The following is a 19278-nucleotide window of genomic DNA, read 5'->3' on the forward strand; positions in this document are numbered from 1 at the left end:
AGAGGGACGATCACTTCCCTAGACCGGCTGGCTACACTATTCCTAATAGAGGCCAGGATGCCATTGGCCTTCTTGGCCACCTGGGCACACTGCTGGCTCATGTTTAGCCAGCTGTCGATCAGCACCCCCAGGTCTCTTTTCTGCTGGGCTGCTTTCTAACCGCTCTTCCCCCAGCCTGTAGCGCTGCATGGGGTTGTTGTGGCCGAAGTGTAAGACCCGGCACTTGTTCTTGTTGAACCTCATGCCGTTGGTCTCGGCCCATCTATCTAACCTGTCCAAATCCCTCTGTAGGGCCTTCCTACCCTCCAGCAGATTGACACTCCCACCCAGCTTGGTGTCATCTGCAAATTTGCTGAGGGTGCACTCAATCCCTACGTCTAGATCATCTGTAAAGATATTGAACAGCACCGGCGCCAGAACTGAGCCCTGGGGAACACTGCTAGTGACCGGCCGCCAGTTGGACTTTGCCCCATTCACCACCACTCTCTGGGCTCGGCCATCCAGCCAGTTTTTAACCCATCGAAGAGTCCACCCATCCAAGCCCTGGGCAGCCAGTTTGTCTAGGAGGATGCTGTGGGAGACAGTGTCGAATGCCTTACTGAAGCCTAGATAGACTACATCCACAGCCCTGCCCTCATCTACTAAGCGGGTCACTTGGTCATAGAAGGAGATCAGGTTTCCCTTCAATTTTAGCTGCAGCGAGCTGCACGCTTCTCCTGAAAGCTCTGGCAATAATCAGCTAGAGCACTGTAGGTCAGAGGAGCAAGTCAGGACTGTTATCAGTATGGAGCTGTTTTGGTAGCACTGAGACCCTTCTGTGAGGAAGTAAGAAGCACTGTAAATTTATGTGGCCTGAAACAGAAATAGATCAGTCCCTCCATTCCAGAAGGGATTACTGATGGCTGTCTTCAAGTTGGTGATGTGAAGGGATTTGTGCTTCCCTAAATCCAAGGTAAGTTGCCATAATCCTTTTCTCCAAATCTTGCAGGAGGTCACTTCATGTCGTAAAACAAATTCTGAAAAGAACTGGCAGTGAAGTTTGAAATTAGGTGCTGTGCTGAGGTCTGTATGATCACAGCCCCAGACTGGTTAGAAAAAAGACAAATGATCCCTATAAACCATATAAATAAAATATGATCTGTTTTATAAATAAATAAACAGATGGTCCTCAGCAATTCTGTGTGGACTTTGAGGCTTGTCCTTGTTCCACAGCATGTCTCTGGGGTCCAGTTTCAGAAAATGTACTTCTTCAGTGCTCTCATCAATGAAATATTTCAATCTTTGTTGGACACTGGCTGCAAAGGAGAGGTCACAGGTGTGAAAGGAGGAGAAAAACTTTCTTGAGGTGTCCCAGGATGGGGAATTAATTTCTAGTGAGTTCAGTCTAGTTGGATTCAGTGATTTTTTGCACATGTTGACAGTAATGGTTTCCTGGGCAGGGAGCCTGTGCTTTTCAAGTGTTGCTATCCAGCAAGATGTGAGGCACAAGGATCCAAAACTGATACTGCAGGTTTGCAAAACAGAACGTAGTTTCTCTGACAAGTTAGCTCTGTTAACTGGGAGTGTTGCGTAGGTGGCAAGTCCAGCATTTATGTCATGGCTTTTACAGAGTTCAGATTTTGCAGAAGCCTTGTCAAACACCAGGTGGAAACTGAAACCCTGTCCATGAAAGCCACATAACAGAGTACCCACCTGCATCCTTTTTCCTACCTCACTGCACAACAGACAACTCTGGAAAAAATGGAAGTTAGAGCAAAGATCGCCAGATCCAAACCAGTACGTGGGTGGCTGTCCAGTGACTAGCTTTACTCCTAGAAGAGCACAGTTTCAGTTAAGTGTTGGGGGGAAATAGAGGGAGAGGAGAGGCACCTGCCAGATACCTGCTCAGAAAAAAGTCTTGTTAACTAAACCACAGCACTGTCCTGCAGTAGAATGAGCATGTGGATAAGCAAGTGAAAGAGAGAAGGTTTATAGATAAGTCAGTCCTAATTTCAAGGACCATTTCTTGAGAAAGCAGCTACCTATGGCATGGGAGTGGTAGGGGGAGGGGGAAAAAGTGAGCAATTCAGGGCAGGAGCTACTTCTTCCTATGTTTGTCACAGGACTCAATGCTGGCACTCCACTGTATTAAAGTACAGGTTATAATTAGACCTACTCAAAGTCCATGTCCAGATTTAAAAGAAAAATGCTGTCTTAGGATCTAAACATTTAGGAATGAAAACACCCAAATGCTCTCTTCAACTGTGTAGTTTGTTCTCTTTTGATACTGGCCAGTTTCCTGTACGTAAAAGCCAGCCTTGGTGGTTTGTAATAGAAGGAATGGCATCTTTCTCTGTAAGAAACTCAAGGTATGACATTTGCAATGCAAAAAGTCTTAAACACACTGCTGCTAGCCAGAAAGGTGTCTCAGTTTAACACCATGCCTGCTCCTTTACATGTTGGTGTACCTTAATACTTCTCTAACTTTACCAAGCAAAAACCGATGTCGAGAGGCCTCCCTCTGATGTTGATCCAATCATGACACAGCCCAACACAGAGAAAGCCAGCTACAGTCAGTTTATTTGTCTTCATGCCTTGTGGTTCACTACACTTGTTTACAATACAAATACACTATTCAATACAAAATACTCAATGACCATATATTAGTATTTTTCTTCATAGTATCCCTGAAGTGCACAGGCCCTTCCTTTATAAACAATGTTGCATAAACTGCTGTACAGGGGACAGACACTCCTATAATGAAGCTTGTTTCTAAAAGAAGCCAGATGCAGACAATTCAGACATTTTCCTGTGATGGGTTTAACTTTGGGACAGACGAAGGGTGATGTCTTTGCTGCTGTGAAAGGCTGTTTCATGCTATTCCTATGTCAAGGTTCTTGTCACCCAGAAGAGAGGCTCAGTAACAGGAGCAGACATGCAAAGTTAAATCCTTCAGAGCCTATTTCAGACCTCTTACATCATGCAGTGTATAAACGACTGCGCCCAGCAGTGCTGCAGCTGCTCTCACGCTGAGCCCGCGTCCTTGTGTGAACACATGGGGAGGGAAGCCAGTGGACCTGTGATACTACACCGCTGTGAGAGGCTGACTCAGCCAAATTAATGCAGCCCTCGTGCTTTCAGCCTGTGGTACCCGTACCTCCTTCCCTCGCTACAGCAAAGCCCCTCTCCCACCACTGCTCCTCGAGGAAGCAGAACCACCCAAACTTCTTGCCTCGCTTCATTTCCAGGCACATGATGGAGAAACAAGGTTCAGTAGCGAAAAGGAAGATGAAAGGACAACTGGAAAGGTAGATAAACAGGCAGCCCAACCTAGTTTACCTTCAGCAGCTTGTAGAATCAGGAACCTACCTAAGATCTATAGGAAACAGGTAACATCCACTTGGAAATAAGCTGTTTTCAGAGTACAAGAGTGGTAGCACAGGATTTTCCCAGTCGTGCTTTACATCCTGTAGATCATGCTGCTTCCCGCTTTTCCACTGTCAAGTGAGGAAGACACATAAGACCAGAATGTAAATATTGCCAATGGAAAAGATTAACAGTCTTAAAATCAAAATCCTTAAAAATATTTACATTGTCTCAATATATTATATTTTAGAAAAATAAGTCATAGACAAAAATGGGTAAGAGGGTTAAAATAACTTGAATTTTTTTTCTCCTACGACACTGTAAGCCTAGCGTGGAGGGGTTTAAGAAGGGAATTTGGGATTTACACATGCCAGGGTGCTTTAGTCTGGTGAGCTCATGGTGACTTAAGCCCCTTCTGTTCACTGCAGCTCTGAGAACTGAACAGGTGCATCTTTCTAAACACAGAAATTAAAAATTCCTAGTTCATGACTGGACAAAATGCTCTTGCTAATGGTGTACAACTATAGGAAATGTGCAGAATGAAACTGGTAGAAATTGGAATACAGACATATGAACACTTCCAGATATTGTAAGAGACATGCTAAAATAAATTCTATCAATCAAGTACCTTCTCATACAGAATTTAAGCCACTGCATTGAGTGAATTAACTCAGCTCATTGCGCACACACACACACACACACACACAGTCTATAACCTCTAAACTGCAGTCTGTTGGCGTTACCCCAGCACACAAAGCTGAGTTTCTGTTGTCTCCCTTGGCCCTGCTTGGACTGTTCCTTGGAAAACCCTTCACGAGCTGCTTTCCTACCTCACCGCACAAACTGCTGCTAGTAATTTGTCAACCCAGGGCAAACCTGCACAGCAAACTGCAGCTCTCACATGCGTACTGGTCAGACGTTACATCGTTTCTGTCAGCCCTTCAGCCAATTTGAGATGGTGCAGTAACTGATAGTGCCAGGGTGTGAGTGGTGACTTTAGAGACAGAGGAAACCGTTATCGTTAAGGAAAGCTTTCTTCATGTCATCCTAGTGATACAGATAAAATCTTGCATTGTCACTGAAATCCTGGTTATGCTTTGGCAACAAGGCAGGTGCTTAAAGTTAAGCAATGCAATCACAGAATGACCAGGAAACTGTCTTTGATGCAGCCTGCATGCAAGCAGCAGAGCAGCCTTTGGTCCAGGCAATTAAAATTCATGAAAATCATTTGTCATTGATGGTATTATTTGTTTTCTAAGAAAGAGGACAGGCAAATGCTTCAAGCCTTTTTTCTGAGTGGCCAGGTTTGATTAGCATCAATATTTACAAAACAATTTTTGCAACCTGGGATACTGTGCTTGGACAGCACACAGGGGTACCAAACGAAATGCTTGCTGTGAAAGACCTCAGAGATGTTATATTTTTTACATTAAAAATAAGCCTAAGCTAGATTTCTGAATTCCTCTGAATTCCAAGAGTTAAGAGGGGGGATTTAAAAAAAAAAAAACAGAAAACCAACCAACAGAAGAAAACCCCCAAACAAACAAAAAAAAAACCCCACAAAACCCCCACAACAAAGCATTTTACACTGGAGACACTGGAAGGAAGCTTACTTAAAACCAACTGCTAGTGCTGAACAGTATTTATCTCAATGCGCCATACCCAGCAGAGTGGAGAACTTCAGTAGTAATTCACCATTTCTCTTGACCAGAATTACCTCCTCACGTATTCCACAGGTAAGAAGCAGTAACGTGTTTAGCTCCTTCATTGTTTACACCTGCCTCTGTAAAAGTATTTCAGTTGAACTTCTATGCTAAAATAACTGCACGGCACAAGCTGCAGAGCAGTAATCGCACCATCACCACGGCTCGGGAGAGCCTGCCTCCCCCCCTTCACTCCCACAAACTTCTAATTATCTCTTGCTGCTTGTGCTTTTAAAGCTTCTTTAGAAATGCTACTTTTAACATCATAACCCGACAGTTTATCTGCATTTGTGCAGCATCAGAGCTGCTGCCCCAGATGCAAGAATTAATAATTTCAGCTAGTCAAAGATCACTAACTTTGCAACTTTTTTGTTCTTGTGTGTTCTTTAAGAACGCTCATCAGTATACGGGTCAGATTCTGACCCCAGTAACGCGTAAGAGGCAGGGCAGCAAAAACTCTTATGCAAAGAAGAGCTAAAGAAAACAATGAGAAGCTTCAGCTCTTTTGAAAATGTGAAAGCTGGAATACTGAAATGAAAATTGCTATTATATGTGAATAATATACTAGTGTAAGAAATTGTTCCGACAGTGCTTACACCTCCTGAATTAATCAGCTTTCCTGAGAGTCTAGAAAACTACCCTCATTGAGTTTACTGAGCTAGAGGGAGACAGACCAGTGAGATGCTAACACAGTCCTAAGCTAGACAGAATCCCTCCCTCATGACTATTTCATGACGAGCTGTGAGCCTAACCACCTCAGATCACAAATATTCTCTTAATTCAAGCTAAAGCAGCTTGTGTGCAGCAGGAGAACACCCGCAGTGTAACCCTCATTATCCCCACCAAGCCCACGCACCAGCGATGCGATGGATCACTAGCAAACAAACATGAAATTCGGAGAAGCTGCTGACTCAAGCTTCCCAACACGAGAGCACAGCCCCGTTAACCAACCACCACACACAATTTTGTCATTTGTCTGAAAAAGGTTTTCAGTTCTGTACATCGTAAGTGTCGGAAAGGCAGGTCAGGAGAGCACACTACCTCCCCCCTCTTACGTTTTTTTACAAGGGTGCTGGCCTAAACCAAGCCCTCTGATTTCAGTCTGTGTTATCTCAAAGGTTAGGAGTATGCAAATGCGGATTCTGGTTTGTTCCCTTACGAAGACAGGAAGCTTACCTCAATGTTTGGATCCAGGGCCAGATTCAGAGTCACTTCACTGAAACGAAGAGTCTTGGACTGAAGAACACCTTCACATTCCTTTGCTGATGCTCCAGTACACCCATTTCTATGGAAATAGGCACCCCTTTTTTTGGATAGCGTTCATGCTAAAACAGCTCCTTGCAACCCTAAGTTGAAGTTACTAATGCACATCTTTACACATGAATTATTTCCTACATCTATGTTTTGACAATACACTTAACTGGAATATTTTTCATGCACAAGGTGTACAAAATGAGTCAATGCAGTGTTTGTCTTTAAACCACTATCATACACATATTTTGTTAAAGGAACAAGGACTCTAAACCGTTCAAATACAGACAGTATGTGGCATCCGGATTGTAGCACGATGTAGTCTTCTGCCTTTATGTTCTTGTTTGTACGGGGTATGCCAAGGGCTATTGTAAACCTCTGAGGCATGCAGGTGGCTGTCCATTTTCAGGGCATGGTGACAGTTTCTCTCATGACCATGGTCCTTTAAAACTTCACTTTGGTTCCACTTGACACGCACAAGTTCCTGATGAACGACATTCCTACTTTTGTAGGCCAGAAAGAATTTTAAAGGGCCTTACTCGGTTTTAGTGCTTAATCACAGGAAAAAGAAAAGAAAACAAAAACCCTAGCCAAACACCGCCTACCCCCCCAATGCAGAATGCCTCATAGCATCTACACCCATCCTCTGTGCTTCCTCTCCTCTCTATTTCAAGTGCTGCACTATGACCAGTGTCTTTCTAGTGCCCTGCCAACACCCCCATAACCACTGTGCATTCAAGCACTTCCGAAGACTGGACTGTAGCAGGAACACAGACTTGGGAATGTGCCATCACATCACCATTCAAGGCTGCTGTATCCTTTTTCGGTTGGATAAAGGATGTTCTCCCCACACTCACTACAACCTCTTCCAGCTGCAGGAGATCTCCAGGTGTTCCACAGCAACCACAAGTTTGGCACGGAAAACCCCAGACATGAAACACTCAAGGCAGTGAGCCGTGACTTTACACTTAAGCAGAGAACGCACAACTGAGAAAAGCTCACAGGAAGGCCATGACAACAACCATGCGTATGAGTTGATGCAACAGCAGCTGGGCCTTGCAGTTAACATCTGTTTCCTGTATCCTCCCTCCCCCTTGTTTCTTTTACTGTATTGGGACTCCGGTGATTTGAAGCCTTTTGGGTTAGTTGAAATTACAGCTTCGAGGGTGGCACTTTTGGAGCAAGTTGGCACAAAATGGAAGGTAATTCTGTCAGATCCCTTGCTTGTGGTGTACTGGGTAACAGGACATCTCTTCAAGGCTCAGGGGCCACAGGGGGAAAAGTCAAGAGGGTAGAGGGCTCTCATGGGCCCTGCTGGGTTATGTGGTTCTTGTTTCTAAGGACGGGGTCCTCATAACTGCTAGCACAAGGTGGCGTGGAGGCTTCCAAGGGTAAGCCCTGCTGTTGGTATCCATAGTTGACATTCCCACAAGGGAAGTGGCGGAGCCTAAAGAGAGGCACTTCTTTAACACTTGCTGTTAGGGAAGATGGCTCTAATAGCAGGGAGGAGCCTGGCAGCCTGCCAGTCACAATGTTGGGCCCCACAGTACAGTTTCCTTCCTGTCCCAAATTCTCCCTCTCAGGCACCTCCTTCTCCAGCAGAGAACTGTTTTTGCTGGTCTGCTTCTCTGCAAACCAGGAACCGTAGGTTGGATTCCAGAGGTTGGTGGGCTTGTTTCTGGAGCCCCGGCTTTTATGCAGCTCAGAAGGGGGATTGGACTGGGCATAGGCCATGTTGATATGTCCCCCCGCTGAGGCTGACTGCACCTTCCCCGGGACTGGCGGTTCCAAGGCTCCCACTTTCCCTAGAGGTTTTCCAGCAGTGATGGCTGACGGCAGGGGTGGTGGAGATGGCAGAGTTTGCTTGTCATCCTTTTTGTCTTGGCGCGTGGAGACCAAGAGAGGAGGAATTCCTTCTGGATCGTCGGGGCGCATCGCTACCTTCTCCTCCTCCTCAGCTGATGGGCCGTATTCTACTGGCAAAGCAGTGTTGATGACATCTGGATCCTGCCGGAGAGAACAATGAGAATTTCTCAAAGTTTGCTACCATCTTGCATACTTGGACTTGATTAAAAACCCGACACATCTGACAGCTGTCACGCTATGATCACAGAGTATCGTTCCCACTACCCAGAGCCCACATTCCATGCGTAGAGGATGCTGACAAAATGCAGTTAGCCATGAGATGCAATGTGATACCCTTAAAATTGAACTCTTTAAAAAAAAAGCAACCCTAAAACTCACAACAGAATAGCAGACAGCACAAAAACAATGAAAAACATTTTTTATGTCCAGCCAAATTTCCTGTGGGAATGTTGTTTTGGAATCTGTATCATCTCGAAGTTCATAACATTCTCAGATAATATTGAGAAAGTTTCAGCCTTGAAAGTATTGCTTCCACACAACAAAAGGGAGGAATGGGAACGCAGAGAAAAGGCAATACTGGCAGACCCCTTGAAGCCTGAATCCATAGGGACTGCGGTCCTGAGCTATTTAAACAGTTTTGAAAACTAAACTGAGAGAAAATGTGGTGATCTGGGCAACCTTTAATTATTGCTAGATGCCATGGCAAGCTATAGACAGCAGAAAAAAATGGCTCCCAATCCCAGGATCCAAACACACATGAAAAACAGACCAAGCCTCCCAAACAGCGAGGGAAAGCAAACTGAATGAGGCAAATAACCGTGTGAGGCCATACAAGAAGCTTGCACTGATGCAGGCAGTAAAACATTTTCCAAACTATTCCACTCATCATAAGCTAAAAATGGTGGTAAAAAATAATAAATCAATCAGATTTCAGCCTGGAAACCCAGCCACGTGCTTCCTCCACTGCTTAGCCTTAGAATCCTCACTCCTTTGGCATGGCTGTCTCCACCTGCCTACTCCAACACAGCCAGATTCAGAAAAGTGCCTGCAGCTGCAGAAGCCACCTGGAAAAGGTCCTCTGTGCCAGCACCATTTCTGCTCAGTGCTGACCATGTCTTAAACACTGGGACGGAGTGGCTGACATGAAGCACGTGAAGTGCGTAGGGTTGCTGGCCTGTCTTAGCTCTTCTGCTTGTTAGAATCTGTGCCATTAGAAGCAGAAGCAAAGCTGCAGGTCTGCTACTCATCTGTAAAGCTGTGTAAGCTTCTGCCTTTTGGCAGTGAAAGACAGGAAGGATCAACCACCTGATGGGGTAAATATCCCAGCCACTGGTCCCAGGCTGACACCAGTCTCCCTGGCCTGCTGACTGCAGTAATGTAGCACTGCCTCCTCATCTCATGTTCTGGTTCACCTAAACTGCTCCTCAACAGGAACCCTCTTCACCCCTCTCATTCGAGACAAATGAACACTGATACCTGAGTGCAATACTCAATCCTCTCCAGGATTATGGCAAAATTTGGCCGGTCTTCAGGCTGGTGCTGCCAACACTGGGTCATAATGCGGTAACTGAAAGAGCAGAACGGGAGATGCTCATATACGGCAGATACTGTTTGGTACATAACAGCTAGTTGCTGCAGCCTAGAAACCAGGAGCACACATGACCACTCTGACTTTAACACATAAGAGTGCTCTGCCTTCCCCGGAGTCAGACAACTGAGGTACTGATAACCACAGAAATGTGGCCACCTGGCCACCTGTGGGGTGAAATCCACAGCACATCAGAGAAATAACCCACCCACCTGAAATCCCTGGGCAATTCACTAGAGGTAGGCAGGGCTACAGATAATCTAGCCCTGTCTTCCCTACCTGTGAAGAACCTTATGTACTTGCAGTTTCATGGCTAACCTAAGACACAGAAATATTGCACCATCTTTGAACAAGCAGTGGCCAATACTTCTCAAAGGGGCCCTGAATTCTCCAAAGCACACAGAAAAATTAACTAGTAGAGAAGTCACTGGCACTTAAATTCAATAAGGTAGATCAGCCAAGATAAGATCAATCTTAGAAGTGATTAACTTCTGACTAGAGAACAGCATTCAAAACAGAAACTTATTTGTATGAATATATCAAAGTTAAAATCTCATACACAGGGCCAGGGCAGTTTTTAGGTGGATCCATCCTTCCTCCATTGGTTACAAACTCCAGAACCTCCTGGTTACTTTTGCTAGGGTAGGGCATGTATCCCAAAGAGAATATCTCCCACAGCAATACGCCAAAGGACCTGAATACAGAAGAGAAGGAAAACAAAGTGAAGGATATGGGAATGACCACCACCGAGGGGCAATGCCTTTAGATGCAGTACTATCAACACTGCTCTTTGTGGTCTGTGCTCAGGCAGCTTGTGGTAATCACTGCTGCAGGATTCAGACATAAATAAGCTGCACAGCTGTAACTGTGGACTTTCAATCATTTAATGAATGCTAATAGTTGACTGTTAAGTGAGTGAAGTAGGTAGGTAATTCTGGTTCCTTTGCCCTTGTACTCAGCACTGTTCAACTAGATGTAAAAAATGTGAACGTCAGGCTATGCTTTTCTGAGACCACTGCTGGAGACAGGACTGGGTGGAGCAGTGGCCTGATCAGTTATGACAAACTTTTCCTCTTGATTAAACTACCCTGCATGAAATAACATGCCAGTGAATCTCCACTGATGATCTGAGCCCCACAGCCCTCACCTGTAGCTCAGAGTACAATAAAAACATTCCCCAGCTAATGTCACAGTCCTGGGCCTGTGTGGTGTGGCCTGCAAAGCCCTGGGGACAATGGCTGATTAAAATTGCAAAGAGCTATGTGCAGCAATGGGAAGCTCTTGCACTTGGTGCTGAGACAGGCAGCAGCTCAGCTATATGAGAGCGTGCCTACACCCCTCTGCTGGGGCTTGCTCAGGAGCTGTGTCCTGAGCACCAGCCCCTTCCCTTCCACACACATCCCGAGCTCTTGCCTCCTGCTCACCCAGTTTCCCTCCCCCTCCTCTGGCCACCGGCAACTCAAGAGCTTACAGTGCTGCTGCAGGCCAGGAGAAAGATGAAAGTCACAATAGATTATGTCCTTCTACCTCACTGGCCGGACAGATCCTGCCTGCAGCCTCACACACTGCTTTCCTCCATGTGGAACTAAAGCTTTCCTCCCTGCAGCAAAGCAGCACCTGCATCTGCCTCAACCTCCCTTCCCTGCCTGCTCACCTCCCCAGCAGCACCCGCCTTTGCACAGGTCTGATCTTTCTGTTCCCTTGTCTTCTCCAAGATTACTGTCTCTGAAAGACCCCGCTTGTCTTTTTAGTAAAGGAGAAATGAACAGGAACACGTGTTTTTTACAAAATATTCACTTTACAAACGGGTTTACAACACAGGCAGACAGACTGGACAGAGAAGGAAAGGAAGCGCACCATGTGTCTGTTTTTGATGTAAATATCCCTTCCATGAAAGCCTCAGGAGGCATCCATTTGACAGGCAACATTGCACACCCACCCTTCCGATAGTAGCTGGCTCTGCAAAGAACAAACAAAACAAAGAATCAGCCAAGAATTCAGAAAATGACATTAATTTGGGATTTTTGTAATTACAAATATTAAAATTATGAGCCAGAGGAGAGACTAATTTAGGCAAAACAGCATGGCAGGGAAAATGCTGAAGAGACCTATTCCTTCTGACAAAACCAGTGGAAATGAGCAGACTGTGGAAGGACTGCTCTGATCTCCCTTGCTTTAGGCCTGATCTGGTGAACCCAAGTTATCCTTATCTGTGTGTATACTCCTAGTGAATTACTCACGCAGTAAACTGCTGCTGGCAGAGCCATCCCCCTGCACTTTTCAGCCACAGCAAGATCTCCACCTCACACATGATCATCTGGAGCATCCTCACCAAAAATAAACAAAGCCTGTCCCATAAGTACCCAATCTAAAGCACTGCAAGTGAATCCAAAACCCTTAGTGAGAACCAGGGGTTGATGAGGAGGATGCTTGGCCATTAAAGCAGAAGCAGTAGAACAAAAGCCACCTCCAGTGCTCCTGAGACAGGAAGTACATCAGTACATCTGTCCTTTAGTGTTTTCGTCATTTAAAATAAAACCTACAAGCCCCAAATCCTGTGCTGGCAGCTGCAGGAGGCTGCTCATGCAAGCCAGTATCACTGTTCATAACTACACAGCCAGAGCTTCCAAAGGATATTCCTGTACACAGAAACATGTGCAAACTTCAAAGGCACCTTTGAAAACTCAGCACCAAAGCATTCATCTCAGCAGTCGGTTCTGCTGCTTGTGTGAGTGTGACAGATGCTACTTAGTCCCAGCAGAGTCCCATCTGACAGTGGGGCAGAGTAGAGGCTCTTTGTGAAGGGGGGAAGGCGGGGGAAAGCAGCTCTGATACACTTGGGTTTTTGAAGGTAGCACTCTGTTTGTATCACAGAGTGATGTGGTACTGTCAGATCTCAAGTTAAGCAGAGCCAGGACTGGCTTAGTAATTGCACAGCAGAATCCCCAAGGAGGAAAAAAAGAAGGCAAGGCACTGGAATAAACAGTGCAGGTGACTGAGTACAAGGTATTCCTTCCTCCGAGTCAGAGGCATATCAATTCCTCAGCACAGCAGGACACAAGGTACTCTACTCTGGAGGTGCTATCTGGAAGATGAGATATCAAACTGCAGCCCTGACTGCTCGTAGTTATTAAAGATTTCCTGGCACTTCTTGCAAGAGCAGAGTAGTTAACCCTGTGTCCTGGATGAATTCCAGTTCGGGTGATTACATTTTCCTGACCTTCCTCCACACCTTCCTCCTTTATCTGCAGTAAATTGAGGAGATTTACTGATGACACCAAACCAAAGGGGCAGGGGTAGTATGAAGGAGAGAGATTAAACTCAGAATGATTTGAGACCACAAAACAAAAGGGCACATCAATGCCATTCAGTGTGGAGAAAGTAAAGACAAGAAACTGAGGACAGAGTACAAGAGGGAGGAAAAATGCCTTCCATGACCATCAGACTTCATTATCCGGAAGAAAGCTGTGAGGAGTGGGAAAAGTCTCCAGAGCACAGTTAAACTACAGATGAAGGCAAACACCAAAAAAGCATTAGCTGGGATTCATCAGGGTGGGATCTCTCCACTCTCGCCTTGCTGCAGTTATGCAGAGCAGCATATGAGCCTGCTCTCCTGTGCAAACACTGCTCCTCCCTCATTTTAGCAAGCTTCCACCTGCAGATACCTTGGGCTTAGCTCTGCTACCTGTATATATCGCGGGCCATTCCAAAGTCTCCAATTTTAGCCACTCTCCCAGGCCCTCGACAGGTAAGGAGGCAGTTCCTGGCAGCAATATCCCTACAAGGAAAGGGAAGAAAAGCAACAGAAAGAGAAGCAGCACTTCATCATTCGACAATTTTGCAAGCCAAAAAGAAAACAAAGAACAGTACCTACTTTCCTGAGCTGCAGGGAGTTCACAACAGCCAGGAGTCAGTGTTTATGGGTAACTAATGATGCCCCAAATTCCAATCTACCCCAGCAGCAGGAGTTCTGCTTTTTAACGTTTCCTCTTTAAACTTCACATAACATCTTCCAGCTGAAAGGGACGGACCTCCTGTGAGCCTCCCTTCACCCCAGGAGCTATTTTTAAGTCTCTAAGGAGTTTCAAGCAGTGGGACTGATTTCAGCAATGTACTAGTCCCAACACCAAGCTGTCTGAGGAATGATCCACTGACCTGTTACTACCACAATTACAATTACAGAGACTTGGTGACAATTACAGAGACTTGGTAGGACACCTCACATGACTGGAATGTGGTCATGGATGGCTGTCCTGTTCAGGAAAGACAGGCCACTAAGAAGAGGTGGTGGAGTTGCTCTTTATGTGAGTGAGCAGCTAGAATGTATTGAGTTCTGTCCAGAGGCGGATCAGGAGCAAGTTGAGAGTTTGTGGGTGCGAATTAAGGGGCAGGCTGGCAGGGGTGATACTGTTGTGGGTGTCTATTACAGGCCACCGGATCAGGATGAGGAGGGTGATGAGGCCTTCTACAGGCAGCTGAGAGCAGTCTCGCAATTACAGCGTCTGGTTGTCATAGGGGATTTCAACTACCCTGATATTTGCTGGGAGGCCTACTCAGCCAGCCATCCTCAGTCCAGGAGGTTCCTCCAGTGCACTGATGATAACTTTCTGATGCGAATGGTGGATGAGCCAACTAGGAGAGGAGCGCTGCTGGATCTTATCCTCACTAACAAGGAGGGTCTGGTTGAAGCGGTGAAGGTTGAGGGCAGGCTTGGTTGTAGTGACCATGAGATGGTGGAGTTCAGGATCTCATGTGGCAGGAACAGAATAGCTAGCAGAATTACAACCCTGGACTTCAGGAGGGCCAACTTTGGCCTTTTCAAGCAATTGCTAGGGGAAATCCCATGGGACAGGGTACTAGAAGGTAAGGGGGCTCAAGATAGTTGGTTAGCATTCAAGGACTGCTTCTTCCGAGCTCAAGATCAGAGCATCCCAGCAGGCAGGAAGTCAAGGAAGGGTACCAGGAGACCTGCATGGTTAAACAGGGAACTGCTGGGCAAACTCAAGTGGAAGAAGAGGGTGTACAGATCATGGAAGGAGGGGATGGCCACTTGGGAGGAATATAAGTCTGTTGTCAGAGGATGTAGGGAGGCAACTAGGAAAGCTAAGGCCTCCTTGGAATTAAACCTTGCAAGAGAGGTCAAGGACAACAGAAAGGGCTTCTTCAAATACATTGCAGGTAAAGCCAACACTAGAGGCAATGTAGGCCCACTGATGAATGAGGTGGGGGCCCTGGAGTCAGAGGATAAAAAGAAGGCGGAGTTACTGAATGCCTTCTTTGCCTCTGTCTATACTGCTGGAGGCTGTCCTGAGGAGCCCTGGACCCCTGAGGCCCCAGAAGAAGTCAGGATAGAAGAGGAATCTGTCTTGGTTGATGAGGGCTGGGTCAGGGACCAATTAAGCAACCTGGACGTCCATAAATCCATGGGCCCTGATGGGATGCATCCGCGGGTGCTGAGGGAGCTGGCGGAAGTCATTGCTAGGCCACTCTCCATCATCTTTGCTAAGTCGTGGGCAACGGGAGAGGTGCCTGAGGACTGGAGGAAAGCGAATGTCACTCCAGTCTTCAAAAAGGGCAAGAAGGAGGACCCGGGTAACTATAGACCGGTCAGCCTCACCTCCATCCCCGGAAAGGTAATGGAACAACTTGTTCTTGGTGCTGTCTCTAGGCACATCAAGGATAGGGGGATCATTAGGGGCACTCAGCATGGCTTCACCAAGGGGAAGTCATGCTTAACCAACTTGATAGCCTTTTATGAGGACATAACCCAGTGGATAGACGATGGTAAAGCTGTGGATGTGGTCTATCTTGATTTCAGTAAAGCGTTTGACACGGTCTCCCACAGCATCCTCGCAGCTAAACTGGGGAAGTGTGGTCTGGATGATCGGGTAGTGAGGTGGATTGTGAACTGGCTGAAGGAAAGAAGCCAGAGAGTGGTGGTCAATGGGACAGAGTCTAGTTGGAGGCCTCTGTCTAGCGGAGTCCCTCAAGGGTCGGTACTGGGACCAGTTCTATTCAATATATTCATTAATGACTTGGATGAGGGAATAGAGTGCACTGTCAGCAAGTTCGCTGATGACACAAAACTGGGAGGAGTGGCTGACACACCAGAAGGCTGTGCAGCCATTCAGAGGGACCTAGACAGGCTGGAGAGTTGGGTGGGGAGAAACTTAATGAAATATAACAAGGGCAAGTGTAGAGTCCTGCATCTGGGCAAGAACAACCCCATGTACCAGTACAAGTTGGGGGCAGACCTGTTGGAGAGCAGCGTAGGGGAAAGGGACCTGGGGGTCCTAGTGGACAGCAGGATGACCATGAGCCAGCAGTGTGCCCTTGTGGCCAAGAAGGCCAATGGCATCCTGGGGTGTATTAGAAGGGGTGTGGTTAGCAGGTCAAGAGAGGTTCTCCTCCCCCTCTACTCTGCCCTGGTGAGGCCGCATCTGGAGCATTGTGTCCAGTTCTGGGCCCCTCAGTTCAAGAAGGACAGGGAACTGCTAGAGAGAGTCCAGCGCAGAGCCATGAAGATGATTAAGGGGGTGGAACATCTCCCTTATGAGGAGAGGCTGAGGGAGCTGGGTCTCTTTAGCTTAGAGAAGAGGAGACTGAGGGGTGACCTCATTAATGTTTATAAATATGTAAAGGGCAAGTGTCATGAGGATGGAGCCAGGCTCTACTCAGTGACATCCCTTGACAGGACAAGGGGCAATGGGTGCAAGCTGGAACACAGGAGGTTCTGCATAAATATGAGGAAAAACTTCTTTACGGTGAGGGTAACTGAACACTGGAACAGGCTGCCCAGAGAGGTTGTGGAGTCTTCTTCTCTGGAGACATTCAAAACCCGCCTGGATGCGTTCCTGTGTGATATGGTCTAGGTAATCCTGCTCCGGCAGGGGGATTGGACTAGATGATCTTTCGAGGTCCCTTCCAATCCCTAACATTCTGTGATTCTGTGATACCACGCTGGTTCAAATATTGTCAAACGGGTGTCGTATTGTCAGAGACAGGAAGAACAACGTGCAGGTGTTGCTCTGACCTGAAGGTATGGGCCTGAATCTGTGTGTGCAGGCAGAGCTCCAGCTTCACCTCTGCTGGTCTGAAGTAAACCTTGAGATCTGAATAACACAGTGGCATAACTTGTGGGTAACTCTTTCAGAAGAGTGAACTACAATCTCTCTCTACTCATCTCTACACAATGCTACAGGCAGAATTTTGGACACTTGCCAAACACCCTGTTCTGCAGGATCAGGTAATGATAGTCATAAGGTGTTGCACTTCTGTACAGCCATTCTTCAAGAGGGAGAAGAAAAGGGTTCCAGAATGAGCAGAAAGGCACTAAGCAAAATTTATGGTGGGGAGAGCTTTGAAGACTTCTGTCACAAGACTGTGTTACCATTTGCAAAGTAGCCAAACAGGCTGCACAAGTGCAGGCACTGAGACAGAGCTCCGGATCTTTGGTAAAACCACAGTCCTCTGCAACCTGATTTATAGCAGCCTTTCTGTTAATTGCTTCTATTATTCTGATTTTATCTATCTTGTTTAAAGGTATCCAGCCACTAGAGAGCAGCAGGACATAAACATACCAAGCAGGGCATTACAAGTCCGTGCTGTCCTGTATGCAAGCCATGCCCATGCTGACAGAGATGCATTCACCTACCTGTGAATGAAGTGGTTTTCCTCCAGGTACTGACACCCACAAGCAATGTCACGAGCCACGTGGAGCAAGTCCAACATGGAAAGGGAGGAGGGCTGATTCTACCAAAAGACAAGGGACAAACGTGGGTTAAAAGCAAGAACATGACATGATTTGTCACTGGTACAGCACTGGGAATTCTCCAACAAGTGACGTAGCTCAGATGTTAATACACAAAGGGATTGCAAAAATGCACAAGAGAGAGTTCATATCTATGAACTATGCAAAGGATGTGCAGGCACTATGTCATACAAATCCCAGAGACAGAATCAGAACAGCTGGATCTGACTTTCCAGCTCCATTGGGTTGCCCCTGTAAGGATTTCACAGAATCACAGAATCAACCAGGTTGGAAGAGACCTCAGGGATCATCGAGTCCAACCATTGCCCTGACACCACCCTGTCGACTAGACAATGGCACTAAGTGCGATGTCCAGTCTTTTCTTAAACACATCCAGAGATGGTGACTCCACCACCTCCCTGGGCAGCCCATTGCAATGTCTAATAACCCTTTCTGAAAAGAAATTCTTCCTAAGGGCCAACCTGAACCTCCCCTGGTGAAGCTTGAGGCTGTGTCCTCTTGTCCTATCGCTAGCTGCCCGGGAGAAGAGGCCAACTCCCACTTCACTACAACCTCCCTTCAGGTAGTTGTAGACTGCAATAAGGTCACCTCTGAGCTTCCTCTTCTCCAGGCTAAACAACCCCAGCTCCCTCAGCCGTTCCTCATAGGTCAGACCCTCCAGACCCTTCACCAGCTTGGTCGCCCTCCTCTGGACTCGCTCCAACACCTCAACATCTTTCTTGAAGTGCGGGGCCCAGAACTGAACACAGTACTCAAGGTGCGGCCTCACCAGTGCCAAGTACAGAGGGACGATCACTTCCCTAGACCGCCTGGCTACTCTATTCCTAATAGAGGCCAGGATGCCATTGGCTTTCTTGGCCACCTGGGCACACTGCTGGCTCATGTTTAGCCAGCTGTCAATCAAGCACCCCCAGGTCTCTTTCCGCCGGGCCGCTTTCTAACCACTCTTCCCCCAGCCTGTAGAGCTGCATGGGGTTGTTGTGGCTGAAGTGTAAGACCTGGCACTTGTTCTTGTTGAACCTCATGCCGTTGGTCTCGGCCCATCTATCTAACCTGTCCAGATCCCTCTGTAGGGCCTTCCTACCCTCCAGCAGATCGACACTCCCACCCAGCTTGGTGTCATCTGCAAATTTACTGAGGGTGCACTCAATCCCTACGTCTAGATCATCTATAAAGATATTGAACAGCACTGGCCGCAGAACTGAGCCCTGGGGAACACCACTAGTGACCGGCCGCCAGTTGGACTTTGCCCCATTCACCACCACTCTCTGGGCTCGGCCATCCAGCCAGTTTTTAACCCATTTAAGAGTCCACCCATCCAAGCCTCGGGCAGCCAGTTCTCATGGGAGACGCCTCTGAATTTTCAGCCTGATTTTTGAGATCTGTAGCCTGAACTGGTCCTCGCTCAGTTTCTTTGTATTACTGCCAACTCCTTTCTAAAGTCACCTTGAACAATAAAAATGACATTTTGTATAATGGCATGAGTCACTTTTGCTCTTTCCCTCCTCCACATCTGTGTAGGTTTTATCTTGCCCCTCAGAGCACTGACACAGGTTTGTGAAGCCAACGGCTATGGAAGACTAAAGCTGCCAACTCCTTGCTCCTGCACTTCTGATGAAGTCTACGGCCCTTGCCAGCAGGAGCCAGATGCTTTAGTGAAAAGGGCGGGCTTAGCACTGGCTCGAGTTTGCTGGCCTCTGAAGCCAAACCACCAGCTTCTGCCCTGAGGTGTGAATCAGTGATCCCTGCGGCCA

General features: G+C 47.0%; 1 protein-coding gene across 1 annotated transcript in view; it reads right to left on the minus strand.

The window, feature by feature from the left end:
• Nucleotides 1–2549: 2549 nt before the first annotated feature.
• Nucleotides 2550–19278, minus strand: part of LOC137662349 (ALK tyrosine kinase receptor-like) — a 32071-nt gene continuing 15342 nt past the window's right edge. Inside the window, exons 9-15 of the mRNA XM_068398693.1 lie at nucleotides 17408–17505; nucleotides 13439–13531; nucleotides 11611–11712; nucleotides 10313–10447; nucleotides 9642–9732; nucleotides 6225–8306; nucleotides 2550–3476 (exon numbers count right to left, since the gene is read on the minus strand). Coding sequence (XP_068254794.1) covers nucleotides 7602–8306; nucleotides 9642–9732; nucleotides 10313–10447; nucleotides 11611–11712; nucleotides 13439–13531; nucleotides 17408–17505 — 1224 coding nt within the window. The 3' untranslated portion in view covers nucleotides 2550–3476; nucleotides 6225–7601. The remainder of the gene's footprint in view (nucleotides 3477–6224; nucleotides 8307–9641; nucleotides 9733–10312; nucleotides 10448–11610; nucleotides 11713–13438; nucleotides 13532–17407; nucleotides 17506–19278) is intronic.

This window comes from Nyctibius grandis, chromosome 1, assembly GCF_013368605.1.
Source record: "Nyctibius grandis isolate bNycGra1 chromosome 1, bNycGra1.pri, whole genome shotgun sequence".
Lineage (NCBI taxonomy): Eukaryota > Metazoa > Chordata > Aves > Nyctibiiformes > Nyctibiidae > Nyctibius > Nyctibius grandis.